We start from the raw sequence: 23,377 nt of genomic DNA, 5'->3' as shown, positions 1-23,377 counted from the left end.
TAAAACACAGAGTAACACAGCTAATGTAGTATCAAAACTAAGATGATTTAATGGCCAAAAGAGCTAACTTATTATTACTGAAAGCTTTACTCGACCTCAAATCTATGATGATTCTTTTCAAAATATCACTAGGGTCCAAGTAGCTTCAGAATTACCAAATTGCTACATGAATGGGTTTCTATCATCAGTTTCCATAATAGATATTTTCTGCTACATGAGTTGTTTTCTCAAGTATCCCACTTTCTTTAGAACTTTCCTCTAAAAGTAGTACTAAACTCGACATAGTTGTGTAAGGATCAAGTAGTTTCACAAGGGGGATTTCCACCCTTCTCTCATGAAAGATACGATTCTGTAGTGTCATGGCTAACATAGAGTCCATGCCCAGTGATGCAAGTGATTTGTTCATTGTAAGATCACTCAAGTTTGTATTACTGAGATAACTCACCAGAGAGGTGATATAATCTTCAGAATTGATGGGAGATATATTCTGAGATGTACTTTGTTCAGATAGGTCAAGCTTACTGCCCAGTTCTTCTGTAATTAGTGTATAGAAGCGACTTTTGACTGATGCTATTCGAGAAAGAACGTGATTGCTTAGAGTTCCAAAATTTAATTTTACTACAGCTTGCTGAGGATTATTCAGAATTAAGCTTTTTTTAAGATATTCATAAATTTCATGTATCTGCAGAATATCTATGCCTTTGAATTCCAAAATATTTTGAATGTGATTTTGATTTAGCAATAATCCAAGATTCAAGGCACCCCAATTAATGGATTGTCCTGAAAGTCCACAATTCCTCCTGTAGTGGCAGAAAACATCCAGGAAAGAATTAGCAGCAGCATAGTTTGCTTGTGACGAATTTCCAATAAATGAAGTAACAGAGGAGTAACACACAAAATAGTCAAGTTCCTGCCCTATGGTAGCCCGGTGGAGATTTATTGCCCCTGCAACTTTGGGACTTAACACTTTCTCAAAGTGAGACAGGTTCAGAGCTTCAAGACGTCCATCATGCAAAACCACAGCACTGTGGAATACACCTTTGATTGGACTCTTTGGAAAGACTATGTCAATTGAACTGATAGCTTCCTCAACCTGTAAGTGAGAAATAACATTACACTGAAGACTGACTATTCTGCTTCCTTCATACTGATTTTGCAAAGCCTTGATTTCTTCTTGCTTCTCACTGCTTGGATTGCTCCTTGAAAGTATCGCAATACAGCCCCCTCCGTTCTGGGCTATAAATTTCACAGTTTCAAATCCAAGCCCAGTGAGTCCCCCTGCCACTATGTAAACTGCATTCTGCTTAAACATTTTCTTCTGTGCTTCATATACTGGTATGTCTGAAATCCTGTTGGTCTTCCCATCCCCTTTTAGCACAGCAAGTGGGATACATCTGCAAGTGAAATAGGAGGTCACTGCAGTGTTTGTACTTTCAAAGTTCTCAGTCTGCTGAAAAACAGAATATGATAGGTTTTGAAATTGTTTCATTTGCATTGATTTGATCCATCCATGGACAGCCCTTAGGCATTGTTTTAGAGATGCTTTCTGAAAGATACTGATAAGTTTCAGTACATGAACACGGATATTTTCTTGATCACTTCCAAGTAGGTATCGAAAACATTCAGACTGTTGATTACCATGTACTATCACAAGGTCTCGGAGGTGGGAAAGATGGACTAGAAATTCCTTAGACATTCCATCTATTGGAGGCAGATAAACAAGGGCATTGCACTGATTTACACGTTGCCACTGATCAGATGTAGGTGTTGCAAGTACTGTTCTCCAGCCTGTTTCCTGTGCTGTCAGAGTAAGCACTTTGCACAAAACTGATTCTGGTTCAGTAGAAATAATACCTAAAGTCCCACTGTGTTTCACCTTTGGTAATGTTTGATTTAAAATTTCCCATGCTACCATAAAGTATGACACACAAGGAACATTTCTAAAGCATGGAAACTTCTTGATGTTGAAACAAACTGTCCCTGGAACCTTGACTCTTGATGATGCAACAACAGGATAACATGAAACAACTTGATCTCCCACCTTAACTTTTTTCACTTCACTGCCTATTGCAGTTATTGTGCCACTGAAGTCCAGAGCTAAAAGCTTGTGTGTGTCTTTTGTATATGAATTCCAATACAACGTATTCCCAAAGTTACAGCTTGAAACGCTAACAGGAAAATAATCTTCTGAATGGATGCATATTTTATCCATTTGAACTTCAACACTGTGATTTTCAAGCTGAGTAATAGTATTATTGGCTATTTCCGCAGATAAATCTTTCACTTGGTAAGGATCTGTAGTGTATAAAGTGAACGTCTCTGAGTTCTGAGGAGACTTTGAAGGTTGACTGTAATCCACATCTTTAAATGGTGTGCGTCTGATTTCTGAAGTGTAAATTCTTCCTTGATTGATCCAGATTTCTGGATAATCCTGTCCTTTATATTTTACAATAACATCTGCTAAGGCTGAGATGTCCAGTGTACTCGAAGAGCTGATGTCAATCACCTGAAATGTGATTCCTGAAACTTCTATTACGCAGGTTCTCGTCATGCCACACAAAGCAAATCCAGGGTTAAGATGATCTACATTTCTATCTGTTGTTCTGTACGTGATTATTCTAACTGAACAACTGGATTTTTTCTCTCTTAATGCCACAATAATTTGGCGATAAGCCTCACAACATTTAGCTAAATGTGCCACCACTTTGCTTGGGAACTCGTCATTTAACTTCTGAATTCCCCACATGAACAAAACTTCCTGGTAGTCTTCAAGCTCCCTTTTCATTTGATGTTGTGCAGTCATTTCTGAACTCTTCGCTTCCAGCAACGTCTCCCAATCTTCATACATAACATATCTTGACTCATTGTGTAAGTATTTTTTGAGTTGCTGAGCTATTCCAAGTTTGTCAGCAAACACAATGACTCTGGGTGCTTCCCCTAAACTTCCTATGGTCTGAGGGGGGAAAATTTCTTTCCACTTATTTTCAAAGAGCAAGTCGTTGTCTCTTGGGGATGTTGGCTTCATAAAAGTGATCCCAACATGTTTCAGTTCTGCCAAAACAGAGCCACATTTATCTGTAAAGCATCCACAGACCTCTAAGTAGTTCCTAATTGATTTGCTTGTTTTCAAATATATCATCATTTCCTCCTCCAAAGGTCTGAAAACTACAAGGCTGCCTATGCCAGAAGGAAAGCCTGCTCTGGTTTGGAAAGTTATTGTCATCATGACAGCTGTCATCTGTAGAAAACAGTCTAACAGCACTGGATGGATACAATAGTCAGATATCTCTTCTCTGGTCTCTCTGTTCACCTTTATGCTGGTTATAGCTTCTTTTAGCTCTTCACAGTAAAATACATCCCTTAACTGTCTGAACATGGAACCATATTGAAATCCAACCTGAGACAGTGTTTCATAAACCTCATCTGCTGTAACTACTGATTTACACCTCTGAAAGATGTCTTGAAAGGAGATGCTGTTTTCTTCCACCGCAGGTTCAGACTTCTTTGCAATTTGTCCTGATGCATAAACTGCAGCTGAGGATGACAGTATTTTGAAATCTGTCACTGATTTTTGTGATGCCAATTCTATCTTTAAAACATGGGACTTCTGGTTTAAAACACATGGTGCCAAAAAATTGATATTAATCTGACAAGTACTTAAAGGCACTTTCGGCCTCGAGCTACTCATCACAGACGCCAAAGCGAGCTCTACAAAAAATGCACCTGGAACTAAAGCAACGCCATTGTTCTTGTGCTCATATAAATAGGGTGCTAATGCCTGGGACACTGGGCAGTTGAATTCGGTGTTGTCGTTGTTCAAACTGTAAATCAAAGGATGATTTGAGTTTACAGCTCTTCGATTTGCTTGATGATGGATGTCCAAATAGCCCATTAGCTTCTTACGATCAAACTGATACCTGGGAAACGCTGCTGGAATACTTTGATACCCTTCACAAAAGTGATGCCAGTCAGGATTATATCCCAGTTCAAAGAGATTCCCTGCAAGAGTAAGAAGCGTCTGATATTCTTTATCAGTTTGCAAGGAGGACAAAACTCTAGTTTGTTTGCCTAGCGTTTCCATTATATACCTCTGTAATGCTCTTTCAGGGCCTATTTCAACAAACACAACATTGTCCTTTTCTCTAGCTGAAGTCACTATGGCCTGTGTGAAAGCAACAGGATCTCGAGCATGTCGGGCCCAGAACTTGCCTGTAGTGAAATCATCTGCGGAAGCAGCCTTCCCAGTCAGTGTTGAAATCACTTCAATTTCCGGCTTCTGTTTTTCCAAATGCTGTAAATGCTCCATCATCTCCTTTACTATTGGATCCATCATGTGGCTGTGGTACGCAGTTGGGACATGTAAAACATGAAGAAATATGTCTCTCTTGCTGAACAGTTGAGCTAGTTTTTTCTGAAGGGCACTCACAGCGTCTGCGTCTCCAGACAAGGTACAGGAAGAAGGGCTGTTAAAAGCTGCAATGCACACCTTCCCAGAATACGGGCCGAGGGCTTCTGATACTTCTTGAACAGGGATGTTACCAACTACCAACATTCTGCCTCCGGTAACCTTCGCCTGTAACCTACTCCTGTGATAAATTACTTTGACGGCATCTTCAAGGGACAGAAACCCTCCACAATGGGCAGCAGCAACTTCTCCAACTGAATGGCCAACAGCAGCCACTGGCTTAATTCCCCAGTGTTTCAGAAGAGAAGTTAAGGCAACCTGGAGAGTAAAAAGCAACGGCTGGGCAATTTCTGGCCTTGAGAAATCCTCACATTCACTTTCTGTTAATTCCAGGAGGCTGATGGGTACATACTGCTGAAATAACATTTCTATTTCTTTACATTTGTCTCTGAATACTGCCTCTGAACTCAATAATGTCTTGCAGATCCCTTTGAAATTTACTCCATTAGCACAGAACACAAAAACTAGTTGTGGAGTCGTCTTTGATGGAGTTATTTCTGTTTTAGTTGCTAATGCAACTTGTTGCTGTAAATGTCGAAGAGAGTTTGTAACAAATGCTTGTCTGTACTTGTAATTTACATGGCTTCTTCTACAGGCAGATGTATAGGCCAGATTTGGGAGAGTTACTGAGGTGCTTTTGTTTAACTGCTCAGCTGTGTCTTCCATTGTCAAGTTGAGGGATTTGCTTGAAGCCGCAGAGAGTACAAATAATTCAATCGGTCGTTTAAAAGAGGGAAGAACCTGTGTTTGCTTGAACTGTCTGATAACAACATGGGCATTGGTTCCCCCAAATCCAAAACAGCTGACACCAGCTACTCTTCCAAATTCTCTCGACTCTTCCCATTTCTCTACAGTCGTTGGAATTGATAGATTTAATTTTTCTGTATTTATGCTACTAATATCCTCTCTGTAGTGCAAAGATGGAACAATCATTTCATGGTGCATCATTAAAAGAACTTTAATTAACCCAGCTGCCCCGGCGGCTGATTCAGCATGGCCAACATTCCCTTTAACAGAACCAATCTTTAGAACAGGCATTTCAGGAGATCTGTTATTACCAATGATGCTACCTAGGCTCTCTGCTTCTGTAGGATCTCCAGCAGGAGTTCCTGTGCCATGTGCTTCAACATACTGCACAACTGATGGGTCAACATGAGTCAGATAAATGCTGCGTAGTAACTTTTCCTGTGCTGTCTGAGATGGTCTTGTGATTGGAGTCACGGATCTGCCATTCTGATTTACTGCACTGATGTTTATAACTCCCCATATTCTGTTGTGGTCTTCTAGTGCCTGTTTCAGAAGAAGGAATTAATGTATGAGATCATTTGGAATTTTTACAATGTAAGGAAGACCACAAAAGCAAGAGCAGACAGAACATTTTCTTTTATTGTTCAGTGTACTCTTCTCTCTTACACTAGGATAAGTGCCTAAATATTTTACCCCTGGATATTAACTTCACAGTCGAAGAGTTGCATCTAAAGCTGTGAATATGTCCTCCTATAGGAGGACATATTAGAATGGGAATTACACAGTCCTGGTTACCTGGAAATCTCATTTTTGGAAGCTCTATGAAAATAAACCTACCTTTTTTAGTGGCTTCAGTAAAAGAACACCACAGCCTTCTCCCCTTCCGTAACCATTTGCCTTTTTAGAAAAGGGCTTACTCATCCCCTCGGGAGAGATCATTTTTGCTTTACTCAGAGATACGAAGGTGCGGGGATCTATAATGCAGTTCACTCCTCCACACAGAGCCGCTTCACAATCTCCTGTAGTAAAATAAATGTCTGTTTTCCATCTTCTGTGCATCTCTACAGATTTACATTAATACACTATAGTAATATACTTGAATTGACAGCATTGCCCATTGCTGATAAAATGAAAGAATTTGCAGAGAGACTATAAAAACAGAACTGACCCACTGAAAGTTCATAGACTAATTCAGACTTTCAGGCCCTGAAACCCAACAGATGGTAACATTCTCAGTGTTTGGAATGGGCCTGAGTAGACAGCAGAATATTATTAGAAGTCACTGAGGTAGTAAATGCTCTTTGTCTAAAAAAATAAAAGTAAAAAAACCACCCAATCCTCCATGTATCATGATAGTGTGATAGGGCGGAATGGCAGCCACTAACAATTTCGCAAGCTCCTAAAAATGGAAAGCTCTTTGTGACCAAATGCGCCCCTATATTCACACCCTACACACTATTGTAATAATCTTTGTGCAAAATAGGAGGTATCATTTGAAAACTAATAACTCATGGGTCAATAATATCATGGTGAAATTTAGGTAGCAACATTACACGTAAAGTTATGAATTCCCCAGGAATATTGGTGGTGACACATGTCCAAGCACACATAGGCCAGATTAGGTAGGTCTATCTTAAACACAGGAATGTGTGTTTACCTCACTTTACAGGTAAGTAGTAAGAGGCAGAGACAGGGTGACCAGATGTCCCGCTTTTATAGGGACAGTCCCGATTTTTGGGTCTTTTTCTTATATAGGCTCCTGTTACCCCCCCACCCCCGTCACGATTTTTCACAATTGCTGTTTGGTCACCCTAGGCAGAGAAGGAAATCTTCATTTTATCAAACAATAGCATGAAATGTCTTTCACAATGAGACTCCTTGTTTCCTTCCTCACATCGAGAATGAACTTTGTCTAGAAGGGTAAACCTCAGGAAAATGCATTTCAAAGGGTGACTGAACTATAAACATCCCAAAGGAAAAACATCTCAAGTTATCCCTCCCTAACCATCGCTCTCTCTCTTTCACTTACGAAGACAAAAGAAACAGACTTTGAACTTTGAGCCAGACTGCATGTGGTAAACATGCAGTGCATGTGGTAAACATGTTTACCACATTCTCCTGCATGTGGTAAACAAAGTTGGTGGAAGCCAGAGTGTGACTGGAGAGTGCTGGCAAGCTGTAGCTATATACAGACACACACGGTGTGACTTGCATGCTATTTTGCTGTTTGTGAGCGGCCCAGGTTGGGAGCTGCAGCAGCAAAGCATTGTGAGGTATCCCAGATTACAGGACAGGAGGTGACACAACCCCTCACTGGTCTGGATTGCACCGCAGAACGTCATACTGAAATCTTTCATGGTTGCTGATAATCAGTGAGAGTGATTGGCAATTGCTGTTGCCTATCACAGGAACTGCGAGTGCAAAGGTTTCATTTTGTTCATTTTGGTAATGGTGAAATGCAAATGCTTTTAGTCCTTACTAGCTGTGATATTAGTCAAATTCTAGTACTGCACATATATACCTTAGCAGTTTAATTGCTGTAGCAATCCTAATTTATTTGCTTATTTACTTTTAGTCCCAATACCTTGTTTAACTGCTTGTGAGGCGTAATGCAAAGCAAAAAGAAATGATGAGCATGCAGTATCAATGGCAAGTGATGGTCCAGTCAGATTAAAAGTGTATGAAATCCTGTTAGCAGCTATGCTCATTGCTGCCCCAGTCCCATCGTAATGATTTATTTCAGTTACTGCTCTGCTTGCGATGATCTCATAGTCTCGATTCATAAGACCTGTAAAAACAGCAGACTTGTTTCATGTTAGTAAAAGAGATTAAAACAGGTGATCAGATCTAAACCTAGTGGTGTTCTTTGCTCTCCTAATTTAATCCTATGCTGTTTTATGTCAGCACCTAAGGTGAAATCCTGGCTGTATTGGATTTCACTCCTGATCTATATATTTGAGACTTGAAATCTGTCTGAAGATGTTAAATGACATGAAGGGCGTGTCTGCAAGAGAAAGTTGCCCTAGTCTAACTAAAGGTGTGATTCTAAACTGATTCAGTGACACTGGGACAAACCCCTATTTTGTTTTAACTTAAACGGATTCCTAAATACTTAAACTAAACCCAAATGAGCCTGGTTTAAATGGAAATAAGAGAGTCCACGGAGCCTTTTGCTCTGGTTAACTGGCTGGGTTTAAAATCACACCTTTAGTGAAACCAGCGCAACTTTCTTGTGTAGCCCAGGCCTTAGTGCTTGATATTGACACAGCCCTATGCAGCTGGGCAGGGCAGTGAGGCCGTATAAGAACCATCCCATGTGGCCATGCAGGGCTTAGCTTGCTTATGAGACATTGGGTTTGGTGAGGCAAGAGCAGGAGCTGCACTCCCAATAGTCTCCCTGGACTGAAATGGGTTGCCTAGGGAGGTGCTGGAATCTCCCTCCTTGAAGATTTTTAAGGCTTGGCTTGACAAAGCCCTAGCTGGGATAATTTAATTGGTGTTAATCCTGCTTTCAGCAAGGGGTTGGACTAGACAACCTCCTGAGGTCTCTTCCAACCCTAATATTCTGTGATTCCCTGTGAGCAGGCAGGGGAGGGGAAAGGAGCCGTGTTACTGAGTCTGTGGGCATGCAGCCCTGCAGTGGGAGGAGGGAGGAGCTGGACCGGTCCAGCTGGAGCATCAGGAGCTGGAGGTACAAAGGCTCCCAGAGTCATCAGGAATGCAAGGGAAGCATCCACAGTGCTACTTCCGTCCAGAGAGCACAGTGTCCACCCCACTCCTTAGCCAGGCAGTGCTGTTTGTGATTTAGACTTAGGCTATGTCTACACTACCACTTATGTCAGCAAAACTTATGTCGCTCAGGGGTCTGAATATTCCAGCCTCTGAGCGACATAAGTTACAACAATATAAGTGCCGGTGTGGGCACAAAGCTCTCCCACCAACATAGCAACCACCGCTCGTGGGGGTGGATTAATTATGTCGACAGGAGCGTTCTTTCTCATTGGCTTAAAGCGGCTACACTAGAGATCTTAAGCTGTGCAGATACCAGTACAACTGCACTGCTGTAAGCTCTCTAGTGTAGACTTAACCTTAGAGCAGTGGTTTTCAAACTTTTTTTCTGGTGACCCAGTTGAAGAAAATTGTTGATGCCCGCAACCCAACGGAGCTGGGGATGAGGGGTTTGGGGTGTGGGAGGGGCTCAGGGCTGAGGCAGGGGATTGGGGCATGGGCTTACCTCAAGCGGCTCCTGGTCAGCAGCGTAGCAGGGGTGCTAAGGCAGGCTTCCCACCTTACCTCAGGTGGCTACCTTCCCTACCTTACAGCGACCAGCAGCAGGTCTGACTCCTAAGCAGAGGCGCGCAAGCAGCTCCACACGGTTCTCGCCCGCAGGCACTGCTCTCCTAGCTCCCATTGGCCGGGAACTGACCAATGGGAGTGCGGAGCCAATGCTCGGGGTGGGGGCAGTGCTTGGAGTCCTGTGGCCCCCCCGCCTAGGAGCCGGACCTGCTGCTGGGCACTTCCTGGGTGCAGCGCAGTGTTAGAACAGGTAGGGACTAGCCTGCCTTACCAGGCAGCACCGCTGATGGGACTTTTAATGGCCTGGTCGGTGGTGCTGACCAGAGCTGCCGCAACCCAGTGCCTTACATTCCGTAACCCAGTACTGGCTCACAACCCGAAGTTTGAAAACCACTGCCTTAGAGCAGTGGCCTCCAAAGTGGGGTGCGCACACCCCAGGGGGTACGTAAGACCATTTCTGGGGGTGCGCGGCAGGAGGAGTGCCACAGAAGAAGCGCCACTACCACGGTGGCGGCAGCGCTCCTGGACCTTTGATTCTTTGGTGGCACACCGGCAGCAGCTCGGCTCTCCCCACTCCATCTTCGGCGGCACGCCGGCGGCAGCTCGGCTCTCCCCGCTCCGTCTTCGGCGGCATGCCGGCGGCAGCTCTTTTTTTTGCTTCCCTAGAGCTGGCCCGGGGGTGTGCGATCCAAAAAGTTTGGAGACCACTGCCTTAGAGTATCATTTATGTAGCAATGAACAATACCATGACCTAATTAGATAATGTGAGCTGTTTATAACATACAGTATGAAGCATTGTTCCTAGTATGTTAGCCTTAGATTTTCTATCATTAGATAAAGTTAGATAACTTTATATAGTATATGGAAATGTGTACTGTTTTCCAAGATGTTAAATGTATGAAATAGTTTGTCATTAGACTGCGAGCTTACCAACAAAAACCCCCGTTTTGGTGCCACTGATATTTTCCATTGTGACTCCTGCATCCTCCAGTGCTCTGTACGTGCATTCCAGGAGTAACTTTTGTTGAGGATCCATGCGCTCAGCTTCCAGATCATTAATTCTGAACAGCCTGTTGTCAAATGTGTTAAATCTAAGACATACAAACCAGGAAATGATATGATATATATACAGCATACACTACTAGATATATATATATATATATATATAGCATTGTTAGGTTTTACAGTAGAGCTGGTTGGAAAAAATGCCAATGATACTTTTCTAATCGGAATTTGTTGATTTGTCAAAATCAAAAATGTTTCCCAGAGACAGTCTGATACTGATACTGGCAGAGTATTCCCAGGGTGCCCCACGGAATCAGGGGCAGCCAACTGCCTTGTTTTGTTTAGAAAAAATAGCAAATGAAAACAGTTTGATTTTTCTGAAACAAAAAAATTTGAAATTTCAGATATTTTGAAATGTTGAAATTTCATGTGGAATGGAAATTCTGTGTTTCGACCAGCTCTGCTTATGAGAAAAGGGGCAGATTCTCAGATGGTGTAAATTGTGATGGCTCCATTGAAGCCAAAGCTATTTACTTCAGTGGGAACAGGATTAAGCTTTAACATATAATTTAAGAAAATTTGGCTAGTGGTTTTGGAACACAGAAACAGGCTTACCCATCAATAAGAGCAGCTCGTGTCGTGCATATTTTTCCTGGTTTGTTATCATCTGGATCATACCATTCTCTGATATTGAATCTTTCTGGGGTTATTTCTCTGGTACAGTTTCTGCCCTCCACCAATACTTGCCAGAAATTGTCAATTCCTTCACCTGTTGCATGAATATTTTTTTTAAAACAGATTAAATGGGTTTTTTTAACAGCACATACTGAAATTGAAATCCTCATAGATCTACAGAATAAAAGTAAAATGTTACATTGTCTTTAAAAATAAAGTTACTGATGATAAGCAAATGAAAATTCCCAAGTTATAAGGAAATTAAAGATTTGCAGATGAATGGTGCTTCTGTGTCTCCTCAAATTCTGCGTGTTTTACAAAAAAACAAAACAACACACACAAAATCCTCATTTTTTCTCCATTTTGAGAGACGTAGGGATGTTTTTCCAAACCATTAAGGGCATCAGAGATAGTCACATCTGCCATCTTGTTTATACACGATGGTCCCACTAGAAGACCATGATCAGTTACTTATAACTTTGCCCATGCTGTTTTGTCCATCAGGCTACTGGTGTGCTGAGCCCACAGTCAAACATCCTGACCAATATTGTCTGTCTGTTTCCTTCTATTTCCCATCTGTCTGTCTGTCAGACTGTATTCATCTGTTGTCTTATACTTAGTTTGTAACCTCCTTGGGGCAGGGACTGCCTTTTTGTGCTGTGTTTGTGTAGCACCTTCCACAATGGGGTCGTGGTCCAGGACTAGGGCTCCTAGGTGCTATGGTAATACAAATAATAAATACATAATAATAATAATAACTCTTACAGCCGTTTCCATGAGAAGCTCTCACACCTGACCTCAATGCTTTGGAGAAAGGACTTGAAACTCAGCGCCGGGGTTTCTCTTGATTCAGAGATGTGCTTTTTCCCATCCCTGTGAAAATTTGCCCAAACTTGGCCAAGTTATAAGCTTTTGAAAAATCTCAGTTTGCACATGCTCAGTAAGGGTTTGTTAGCATTGGTGACTGAGCATGCTCCTTCCCCAAGATGCAAGGATGAGCAGGACTTTTCCTACAATTGCTGCTTATGGCTGCTGCAGACCTCTAAGGAGACTGTCTTTCCTGTGTGCCCAATTCTCCCACTTCTGGTGCCCAGTCAGCAAGGAGAAAGAGAAACAAAAAGAGCCTGACTTGCGTGCAGAGGGATAAGGGAAGGGAAGTGGGTGGGGAGAAGAAGAGATGCAGGGCAGGGAAGCAAGGGGTTTAGCAGCTGGAGCTGTGAGTGGAGGGGACAGAAAATGAGGGAGGATAGAAGTAGGAGGGACAAAACAGCAGGAGTTGAGCAGACGGGTGACATGCAGGAGCCAGGGGGATAACAAAAGGGGAGGAGACAGATGACAAACTAGGGGTATAGGAGTAGGACAGGACAGGGAGAGACTGGCTGGGGGAGGGTGGTGGAGAAAGGTCCATAATCACTAGAGAATGCTCCCGTACGGAAGCTGAATTTGAACCTATTACTCCTGAGTCCCAACATTACTTTGCTGTCTAGCAAATAGCTGTGAAACCCACTGGCAAAGTGTGTATGTCTCATTCTCCTGTAGTGGCAGGTCCACCTAGAAGATTAGTGCTCTCAGGTACTTCATTAACTCAACTGATGGAGGACTGTGCTGTGGAACTTAAGATCCCTGCCCTGATGATAATCCACGTGGGAGTCAGGATGGTTCCATCTGATGAAATGTTTGTTTTTTTAATTTGGAAGTGTTTTTTAAAAAAAACTTGTGTTTTTTAAAATGTAAATTCCTATCTTCATTAAAAGAACATTAAGGTTGTAAAGTCAAGCACTCAAAATATTAGGAAATGCCAGAATTAAGGTTCCCTATGCAACCTTAATGTATCTCCCTTGTGTGTATGTATTACCATATGGTCTTTAATTACATGGTCATATACTATTTTTTCCATAGTACCCCTGCCTCATTCAGTGCACAGGACATTGTAACATAGTAGCTTGTCCCCAGCCCAGGAAGGACACACTGCCACATGCAGAGTCTCTTTCCAGGCACAGTTTTACCTTCCAAACATAGGCAAAACACAAAAGCCAGTTCCTCAGCCTATCCCAAGTGACAGTGTAACCCACACACCTTCTGGGTGTGGTGTTCTGGCCATCTAGTGGCACCAGGACCACTTAGACAGAGAGATAAAATGAGTCCACTCTACAGCCTTAGCTAAGAGGTAGTTGGCTTTTAGCTCATGCGATAGAGGCTCATGCACTAAGCTCCAGAAGTCCCTGGTTTGATCCTGCCCGCCGACAACCAGGGTCTGTTACAACAGTTCCCAAGGGATTTTCCCCTTTGTCTCTCTCAGTCCCTCCAGCTTCAAGGCCTCTTACAGGATTCTTTCTTGCTCTTTTAACTGAGCACTGCCTCCCATAGCTTTCTCTCTAGAGGCTATTTTTCCCTAGCAGGTTCCCACTGCCTGCCAGGGGACTCAAGAAACTGGGAACACCCGTTCCAGCACATGGAAGCTGGACTTGGTATATTTAAAGGGCCAGCCACCCTTTGACATATTGAGCTCTGTGAATGAATCAAGGTTGTGTAGTGAAGTGAATGAGGCTGTGAATGACCCCCTCTCTCATTTGTTGCAGAAGTTGGAATTTGCGTGATGAATAAAGCGGGAGATTAAAAGAAAAGGAAGGATGGTCTCAGTTAAATGCCACCCTGGAGAACTGGATTCTATCCCTTCCTCTGCCACAGAGTTCCTATGAGATGCTGGGTAAATCACAATAACCAACATTTTCACATGTGGACACTGTGTTTTACTCATTTTCTGGGAACCCAACTTGAGGTAACTAGGATCCAATTTGCAGAAGGGCTGAGCATTCTTATCTGCAGCTGAAGTCAATGGGAGCTGTGCTCTGAACGTAGAAAGTATTATCAAATGCTAAGTACTCTGAAAAATCAGTGTGTCTCAAATTGGGTAATTTTGTGTCCCAATATTAGCTGAGACTTTTGACATTTCTGGCTTTAATTTCTGTGCCTCATTTCTCCATGAATATAATGGGGATAATAATATGTCCTCCCATGACTCATTCATGTTTGTAAAGAACTAAGATACTATGAGAGCATCACAGAAAAGCCCAGGACGAAAATAATAATTCTACATTCAAGGCAGGTTTGGATGGTGTGCAGTAAGTAATGCAGAAGGTCATACATTGAATGACAAGGACAATAAAAATATTAGAAAGCTACCCATTCAGTGAGTTTGTTCGTCTTGTGCACTGAATGAGGCAGGGTGCTCTGGGGAAAATAGTATGTGATCATGTAATTAAAGACCATATTGTAATGCATACACACAAAGGGTCCAAATTAAGGCTGCACAGGCAACCTTATTTCCTGACAGCTGGGTGCTTGACATTGCAACTTTAATTGTCTTTTACATAGTTTGTTTGGATGTAATTATATAAGGAAACAGGAATTGGTGTGGGGGTGTATGTGTGTGTTTATATATATATATATTTGAGGGCTGTCGATTAATCGCAGTTAACTCATGCGATTAACTCAAAAAAATTAATCGCGATTAATCGCAGCTTTAATCACACTCTTAAACAATAGAATACCAACTGAAATTTATTAAATATTTTTGGATTTTTTCTACATTTTCAAATATATTAATTTCAATTGTAGCACAGAATACAAAGTGTACAGTGCTCACTTTATATTATTTTTATTACAAATGTTTGCACTGTAAAAATGATAAAAGAAATAGTATTTTTCAATTCACCTCATACAAGTATTGTAGTGCAATCTCTTTATCATGAAAGTGCAACTTACAAATGTAGATTTTTTTATTACAAAACTTCACTCAAAAACAAAACAATGTAAAACTTTAAAGCCTACAAGTCCACTCAGTCTTACTTCTTGTTCAGCCAATCGCTAAGAGAAACAAGTTTGTTTACATTTATGGGAGATAAATGCTGCCCACTTCTTATTTACAATGTAACCTGAAAGTGAGAACAGGTGTTTGCATGGCATTTTTGAAGACAGCATTGCAAAGTATTTATGTGCCAGATATGCTAAACATTTGTATGCCCCTTCATGCTTCCAGAGGACATATTTCCATGCTGATGATGCTCGTTAAAAAAATGCATTAATTAAATTTGTGACTAAACCCCTTGGGGGAGAATTGTATGTCTCCTGCTCTGTTTTACCCACATTTTGCCATATATTTCTTGTTATAGCAGTCTTGGATGATGACCCAACATATGTTGTTTGTTTTAAGAACACTTTCACTGCAGAGTTAACAAAACACAAAGAAGTTACCAATGTGAAATTTCTAAAGATACAGCACTTGAACCAAGGTTTAAGAATCTGAAGTGCCTTCCAGAATCTGAGAGGGACAAGATGTGGTGCATGCATTCAGAAATCTAAAAAGACCAACACTCTGATGCAGAAACTACAGAACCCGAACCACCAAAAAAGAAAATCAACCATCTGCTGGTGGCATCTGACTCAGATGATGAACATGAACTTTTGTTGGTCTGTACTGCTTTGGATTGTAATCGAGCAGAACCTGTTATCAGCATGTACACATGTCTTCTGGAATGGTGGTTGAAGCATGAAGGGACATATGAATCTTTAGCGCATTTTGAACGCAAATATCTTGCGATGCCGGCTACAACAGTGCCATGCAAATGCCTGTTCTGACTTTTTGGTGCCATTGTAAACAAGAAGCAGGCAGCATTATCTCCCATAAATGTGAATATACTTGTTTGTCTGAGCAATAGGCTGAACAAGAAGTAGGACTGAGTGCATTTGTAGGCTCTAAAGTTTTACATTGTTTTGGTTTTAAATGCAGTTATTTTTGTACATAATTCTACATTTGTAAGTTGCATTTTCATGATAAAATGATTGCACTATAGTACTTGTAATGGGGGAATTGAAAAATACTATTTCTTTTGTTTTTTACAGTGCAAATATTTGTAATAAAAATAAATATAAAGTGAGCACTGTAGACTTTGTATTCTGTGCTACAATTGAAATTAATATATTTGAAAATTTAGAAAACATCAAGAAAATTTAAATAAATGGTATTCTATTATTGTTTAACAGCGTGATTAATCATGCAATTAATCATGATTAATTTATTTAATTGTGCAATTAATTGTGATTAATTTTTAATTGCTTGACAGCCCTAATATGTATATAAAATCAAAAGAGGAAATAGAGATACAAACTATTTACTTAGGGCTTGTCTATATGGCAAGTTACTGCAATGCAAGCCAGAATATGAATCGACAGCACACCAGTTTGCCATGTGGTAATGTCTGATGTGGACACTGCTAGAATGCAGTAAAACTTCTGGAGTGCAGCTGCACAGTAACTTGCTCTGTAGACAAGTCCTTAGATTGTAAACTCTTTGGGGAAGGGACCCTCAAGTCACTATATGCATGTATGGTGATAGTGCAAAGGGGCTCCAATAGAGCTTGGACCTCTAGGTGCTACCACAATACAAATAATAAAATAATAAATATTAATTTTCAGAACGTTTGTTCAATTTTGGGGGAAAGCATTAATGTATTGGAGTTGTATCTTGGAGAGGTTGGAAAGAAAGCTTCCTACTCATCAAAGACCCTATTCAGCTCCCACTGAAGTCAATGGGACTCCAGTGGCAGATGGATCAGGCAACAGGATGATATGTGAATGTGAAAGACAAGATACTGGAAAAAAATCTGATGGTGGTGGAGGAGAAGGAAAAGCTATCTACCTGGAGTTGTCATTTTTAACATGCTTTTTATTTGCATAACTCTATAATAAAATGGACACATTTTTTCCCCGATTTACACCAATGTGCAACCATGGTAAAATTTGGCCCAGTGCTTTTTGTTTCCCAAAACCAGATTTTTAAGCCTGATTCTTTGGCATGGGTTATGTATGTTTGTTTATCCAGTATCTAATTGTTGTGTCTGTGGTTATAATTCAGGGTCCCATAACGGTATGCACCAATGCTTGCCCTTTGAAGGGAGAATGACGAGGTTGCATGTGCCATATGGGAAATACAACCCAGAGCTACTCGAGGAAGGATCTATGCGTAATAATAAATAATAATAATATAATAATAATAATACCACCAAAAAGATAACTGGTGTTTTAAAAAGAAAATCCTGTTTTTAAAATATATGCATGCTTGTAAATCTGGTGTAGTCCATAAAGTTCTGCCACATCTCAAGTTACCAGAAGAGTTTGTATATGAGAGAGAATAATGTCAAGCCCTGATAATATGCACTAAAACAGCCACGTTATCTGAAGGCTGACACATACTTCTTGATTGCTGCATGACCTTGTCTAATAGTCCACACAGATCTCAGGTTTTCAGAAGTATTTCTGTTCCTATAACAGCAACAGAATGACACCACCACATTCTTTTCATTTAGCGACTTGGGGCAAAATGTAGACCTAGGGTAAAGAATGGATCTTAATGGGGTTGAACTTGCTGGTCATGTTCTCTGAATGCTAGAAAGTCGACTCCCGAAGCAGATTATGTTCTCACAACTGAGCCAGGGTCAATGATCAAGGAGCAGGCAAAAAAAAGCACTTAGACGACACCCTCAAAGCCAACATGAAGAAGTGCAATATTGACATAAACTCATGGGAAACCCAAGCCCTTGATTCACCAAAATGCCAAAGGACTTTGTGGCAAGGATGCCAGTATTTTGAGATCCAACAGAGACAACTGGAAACAGAGAAACAGGAACGAGGAAGGAATGTTCTGCAGCCCAATTTAACAATCCAGATCCACCCCTTCCATTGGGAAATGTCTGCCCCAACTATGGCAAGGTCTGTGGATCCTGGATAGGTCTCATTAGTCACCTGTAGATGCACCAGTAATAACTGGCTATCATTTTATTGGAAGAAAATCATCCTTGAACACCAAGAGATCACCAACACACGCTTACCCCAGGTCTCAATATGGCCTGTAGCCTAGAAATGAACCCACCTATTAGTCCATGTGAACTGTTGTATGCAGTGTTGTTGCAGCTGAGTTCATCCCAGGATATTAAAAGACAAAGTGGGTGAGATAATGTATTTTATTGGACCAACTTCTGTTGGTGAGAGACAAGCTTTCACAGAGCACTTCTTCAGGTCTGGGACATGAACTCAGAAGGTATGTGTACACTGCAATGTAAGCCCAGGTTTGAACTTAGGCTCAAGCCTAACTCCCCCTTCCATCTACATGTAAATTTTGCTGACCCAGGGTCCTGGGATTCCCTGGGAGTGGGTGGTCTGAGCCTGCGTGAAGCTGGGACCTAAGGTTCAAGCCCTATTGCTTTGCAGTATAGACATAGCTCGACTGGACTTGTGCTCTGTGAGTCCACCAAAAGTATTTCACAGTCCCACAAGCTGACTGTCTTGTCCTTTGGACAGTTAAGTTTGGTGGACAGTCAAGTTTTCCCTCACTGCACTATGAACAAAAGCTAGAATGGCCACATTTTGGGAGGTTGCTAGGAAATCTGGGATATGAGTGGTTGGACTCAAGCCTGCATAATGCAGTGTAGATGCTGGAGCCCCAGACTGGGACCAAGGGTTCAATAATTCCTAACCTGGGGTTACAAATGAGTGTAAAGGCTCAGACTCTAGGTTAACAAACCCAGGGTATGTTACATTGCAGTGTAGACATAATCATAGAATCATAGAATCATAGAATATCAGGGTTGGAAGGGACCCCAGAAGGTCATCTAGTCCAACCCCCTGCTCGAAGCAGGACCAATTCCCAGTTAAATCATCCCAGCCAGGGCTTTGTCAAGCCTGACCTTAAAAACCTCTAAGGAAGGAGATTCTACCACCTCCCTAGGTAACGCATTCCAGTGTTTCACCACTCTCTTAGTGAAAAAGTTTTTTCCTAATATCCAATCTAAACCTCCCCCACTGCAACTTGAGACCATTACTCCTCGTTCTGTCATCTGCTACCATTGAGAACAGTCTAGAGCCATCCTCTTTGGAACCCCCTTTCAGGTAGTTGAAAGCAGCTATCAAATCCCCCCTCATTCTTCTCTTCTGCAGGCTAAACAATCCCAGCTCCCTCAGCCTCTCCTCATAACTCATGTGTTCCAGTCCCCTAATCATTTTTGTTGCCCTTCGCTGGACTCTCTCCAGTTTATCCACATCCTTCTTGAAGTGTGGGGCCCAAAACTGGACACAGTACTCAGAGTGCCATAGCTAAATACAAGCCCTATGACTAGAGAGGTGTTTAACTGCTCACTGCACCTTGAATGGTCCCTTGAAATATGTCTACTTATCCTAAACAATTGGTTTCTCCTTGTATTTAGCTGTGACACACCCGAAGAACAGCTTCGAACTCGAAAACTTGAATCTCTCACCAACAAAAGTTGGTCCAATAAAAGATATTACCTCACCCACCTTGGCTCTCTTATGTGAACTGTTGACAGTCATGTTAAATACCTCATGATTTTTACAAGCTGATCTTAAATAATATTTTGGGTCAGCTTTGCTCTAAATCTCAAAGCAATGAAAAACTGCCTCATGTGGTCCTATGTGAAGAAGCAATTAGCAAAAATTGGGTCCCGCCAAGCCAGAAGCACAGAGAGGAGGAATGTGTAGTCACAGAGCTTAATGCTTTGGGCCTAATCAAAGCCAAATACAGTCAATCAGAGGATTCCTAATAACTTCAGTGGGCTTTGGATCAAGCCCTTTATTTGTCATAAGCAGTGACAAAATCAGTCACACTACTTCCTGGAGCAGTGACTCTTACTGTATTAACTCCTAAATGTCTTCTCTGAACTTTAAAACATATGAAGTGTTCCAAATCTAATCCCAGATCCTTATTTTGTAGTTTGAACCCATAAATGAAAGAGCTAATGATGCAGTCCCTTCCCTATTACATTACTACATATTACACAGTAGCGCAAACTTCCTATAGATCTCTTAACACATAGTAAAACAAATGATTGAATGACAGCACTCTTTGATACTCTGTCAGTATTGTAATTTGTATTTACCCAAAACTTACCTCCGGGAAAATTGCATCCTATCCCCACTATGGCAATTTCATCCCCAGTCGCAGTCATTTTTTCAAATTTTTTCTTGAGCTGCAAAATACACTTTTAGATGTCACATAATTCAAATGAAAGTATGTATGTCTAATTAAAAAAATTCTTACAGAAGGTGAACTTCCCACAAGCACCACACACTCAGTGGTTTGAGCATTGGCCTGCTAAACCCAGGGTTGTGAGTTCAATCCTTGAGGGGGCCATTTAGGGATCGGGGGGAAAAATTGGGGATTGGCCCTGCTTTGAGCAGGGGGTTGGACTAGATGACCTCCTGAGGTCCCTTCCAACCCTGATATTCTATGATCCAGACAAAGTTAATCTCGAGCACTCTATGTAAATTGTGGAGGATTAACACTCCTAAATGGTGACCAGATTGCTATTATCTCAGCCTTTTTGATATTAGCCTTTTTAAAACTGCATCATACTGTTGACTCATATTCAGTGAGTGAGCCATTATAACCCCCAGATCCTTTTCAGCGGTACTACTGCCTAGCCAGTTATTCCCCATTTTGTAGTTGTGCATTTGATTTTTTTCTTCCCAAGTGTAATACTTTGCAGTTATCTTTTTTTAATTTTCATCTTGTTGATTTCAGACCAATTCCCCAATTTATCAAGATGACTTTGAATTCTAATCCCGTCCTCCAAAGTGTTAGCAACCCAATCATGTTGTGACAAATTACAAAGAGGTCATGTGACATAGTGAAACCCTATCATAGGATAGAAAGGTGTTAATAGCCAATTAGTTACATCTATGGCATCTGTGCCGTAATTAATAGATTCAGAGGCCAAAAGGGACCACTGTGATTGTCTAGTCTGACCTCTTGTGTAACACAGGCCACAGAACTTCCCCAAAATAATTCCTAAAGCATATAATTTAGAAAAACATCCAATCTTGACTTTAAAATTACCAATTACCAACATGACCCTTAGTTAATTGTTCCACTGGTTAATTACCCTCATTGTTAAAAATGTATGATTTATTGCCAGTCTGAATTTGTCTAGCTTCAACTTCCAGCCATTGGATCATGTTATGGCTTTCTCTGCTGGATTGAAAATCCATTATCAAATATTTGTTCCCCATTTAGGTACCTTTAACCTGTGATCATATCACCCGTTAACCTTCTGTTTATTAAGATCAATAGATTGAGCTCCCTAAGTCTAGCACTATAAGTCATGTTTTCCAATTCTTTAATCATTCTCACAGCTCTTCTCTGAATCTTCTCCAATTTATCCACAACCTTCTTGAATTGTGGACACCAGAACTGGATGCAGAATTCCAGCAGTGGTTGCACCAATGGCAAATACAGAGGTAAAATAGCCTCTCTACTCCTACTCAAGATTCTCCTATTTATGTATCCATAGATCACATCTGCCCTTTTTGCCATAGTTTAGTCATTGGGAGCTCATGTTCAGATGATTATCCACTCCCACCCCTCCCCCAAATCTCTTTCAGAGTCACTGCTTCCCAGGATAAAGTCCCCGATCCTCTAAGTATGGCATATATACTTCGTTCTTATATGTATACATATACATTTAGCTGTACTGAAATGTATATTTGCTTGTGCCCAGATTGCCAGCAATTCAGAATCCTTGTTATCCATGACCTCTCCACATCATTATTTACCACTCCCCCAATTTTTGTGTCATCTGCAAACTTTAATCAGTGATGATTTTATGTTTTCTTCTAGGGCATTGATGAAAATATTAAATTGCATAGGGCCAAAAACTGACCCCCTGTAGGATGCCACTAGAAACACACCTGCTTAATGATGAGTCCCCATTTACAATTATATTTTGAGACCAGTCAGTTAGCCAGTTTTTAATCTGTTTGATGTGTTCTGTGTTAATTTTATATCGTTCTAGTTTTTTAATCAAAATGTCATGTGGTTCCAAGTCAAAAACCTTACAGAAGTCTATTACAGCAACACCATTATCTTTATCAACCAAATGTGTAGTCTCATCAAAAAAGATATCAAGTTAGTCTGACAGGATTTTTGTCCCCCATAAACCCATGTTGATTGGCATTAATTATATTACCTTCCTATAATTCTTTATTGATCAAGTCCCATATCAGCAACTCTACTATCTTGCCTGAGATCAATGTTAATTAGTTGCTTCTGAGGGCAGGTCTACACTATCGTTTAAGTTGATCTAATTTATGTCACTCAGGGGTTTGAAAAGGTCACCCCCCTTAGCAACGCAAGTTACAGTGACCCAAGTGCTGCTCACCAGTGCTATGTCAGCAGAAGATGTTCTCCCGCCAACATAGCTGCCATACCTCTCACAGAGGTGGAATAATGATGCTGACAGGCGAGTGCCCTCCTGTCAGCATAGAGCGTCTTCACCAGGCATGCACCAGCAGCAACAGTGCAGTAACATTGCTCCCAGCAACACTGCACCCTGATGTGAAGGGATGCTTGGGTGGTGAGCATGCACCATAATAGGTGGTAACTCCATTCATGCTGGAGGAGGCAGGTGGAGGCAATAAAGGGCCATTACTCCTGCAAAAGTAGTTGGTGCTGGCTAAAAAGTGGACGTGCCCAGGGAAACAGGAAAGAATGAGAATTCAACACTTCCCTTCAGAAGCATCCACTGGTCCATGCTCCATAATACACTGGCAAATATTGATGTTGTCTTTATTCCAATTCAGTGTAAGCACCACCAGAAAGTAGAAAGTATTCTGTAGAAAACTTACCCATTTTAGTCCTTACATTAGTGGTCATATTTTCAATGAGAGCTGCTGGGAGCAGATTTCAAAAATCTACCCAGAAAAGTAAATTTGTTTTAAGTGTTCACATTGGATTTTTAGTAAAAATATTAAGTACTGATGATATTCAGACTCCTGGGGTCAGATCCAGATTAACTTAACTGACTGCAATGGAGTTAGTCCAAACTGATACTCGTGTAACTGAGCTCAGACTCTGGACCTTACTGTTTTAGATCCCCCTAGGTGATTTACAGTTACAGTTACAGTTTCCAGTGATTATTTTCTCCAAATTTTAAAGTTGATTTTTCGCAAACTATTGCTCATTTGGGGGTCATAGTCTGATATACTAACTCATGCTGAGTAGTATCTTACTCCACATATAGATCCATTGACTACAGTGGTATAAAGATGCTACCCAAACTTGAGGAAGGTGATCAGAATCTGGCCCTCTAGAAGTAAAAGTCTGTTTTTATTTGTGTCTTT

At 41.1% G+C, this 23,377-nt stretch overlaps 1 protein-coding gene and 1 long non-coding RNA gene across 3 annotated transcripts in view; one reads left to right on the top strand and one right to left on the bottom strand.

The window, feature by feature from the left end:
* Nucleotides 1-23,377, top strand: part of LOC144930253 (uncharacterized) — a 56,350-nt gene that overhangs the window by 26,860 nt on the left and 6,113 nt on the right. For both annotated transcript variants that reach the window (XR_013635423.1, XR_013635422.1), the window contains exon 3: nucleotides 21,392-21,496. This is a non-coding gene — a long non-coding RNA (uncharacterized LOC144930253). The remainder of the gene's footprint in view (nucleotides 1-21,391; nucleotides 21,497-23,377) is intronic.
* LOC140907723 (phthioceranic/hydroxyphthioceranic acid synthase) lies at nucleotides 31-20,205 on the bottom strand. Its single transcript, XM_073334335.2, has 6 exons — nucleotides 20,148-20,205; nucleotides 11,129-11,282; nucleotides 10,439-10,599; nucleotides 7,797-8,000; nucleotides 6,050-6,231; nucleotides 31-5,755 (listed from the first exon to the last, which is right to left on the bottom strand). Exons 1-6 carry the CDS (start codon nucleotides 20,203-20,205, stop codon nucleotides 185-187), a joined length of 6,330 nt encoding a protein of 2,109 aa, XP_073190436.2. The 3' UTR covers nucleotides 31-184.

This window comes from Lepidochelys kempii, chromosome 2, assembly GCF_965140285.1.
Source record: "Lepidochelys kempii isolate rLepKem1 chromosome 2, rLepKem1.hap1, whole genome shotgun sequence".
In the NCBI taxonomy this organism is placed as follows: Eukaryota; Metazoa; Chordata; order Testudines; family Cheloniidae; genus Lepidochelys; species Lepidochelys kempii.
The sequence above is the reverse complement of the archived record's forward strand: the minus strand, read 5'-3'. Positions and strand labels throughout refer to the sequence as shown.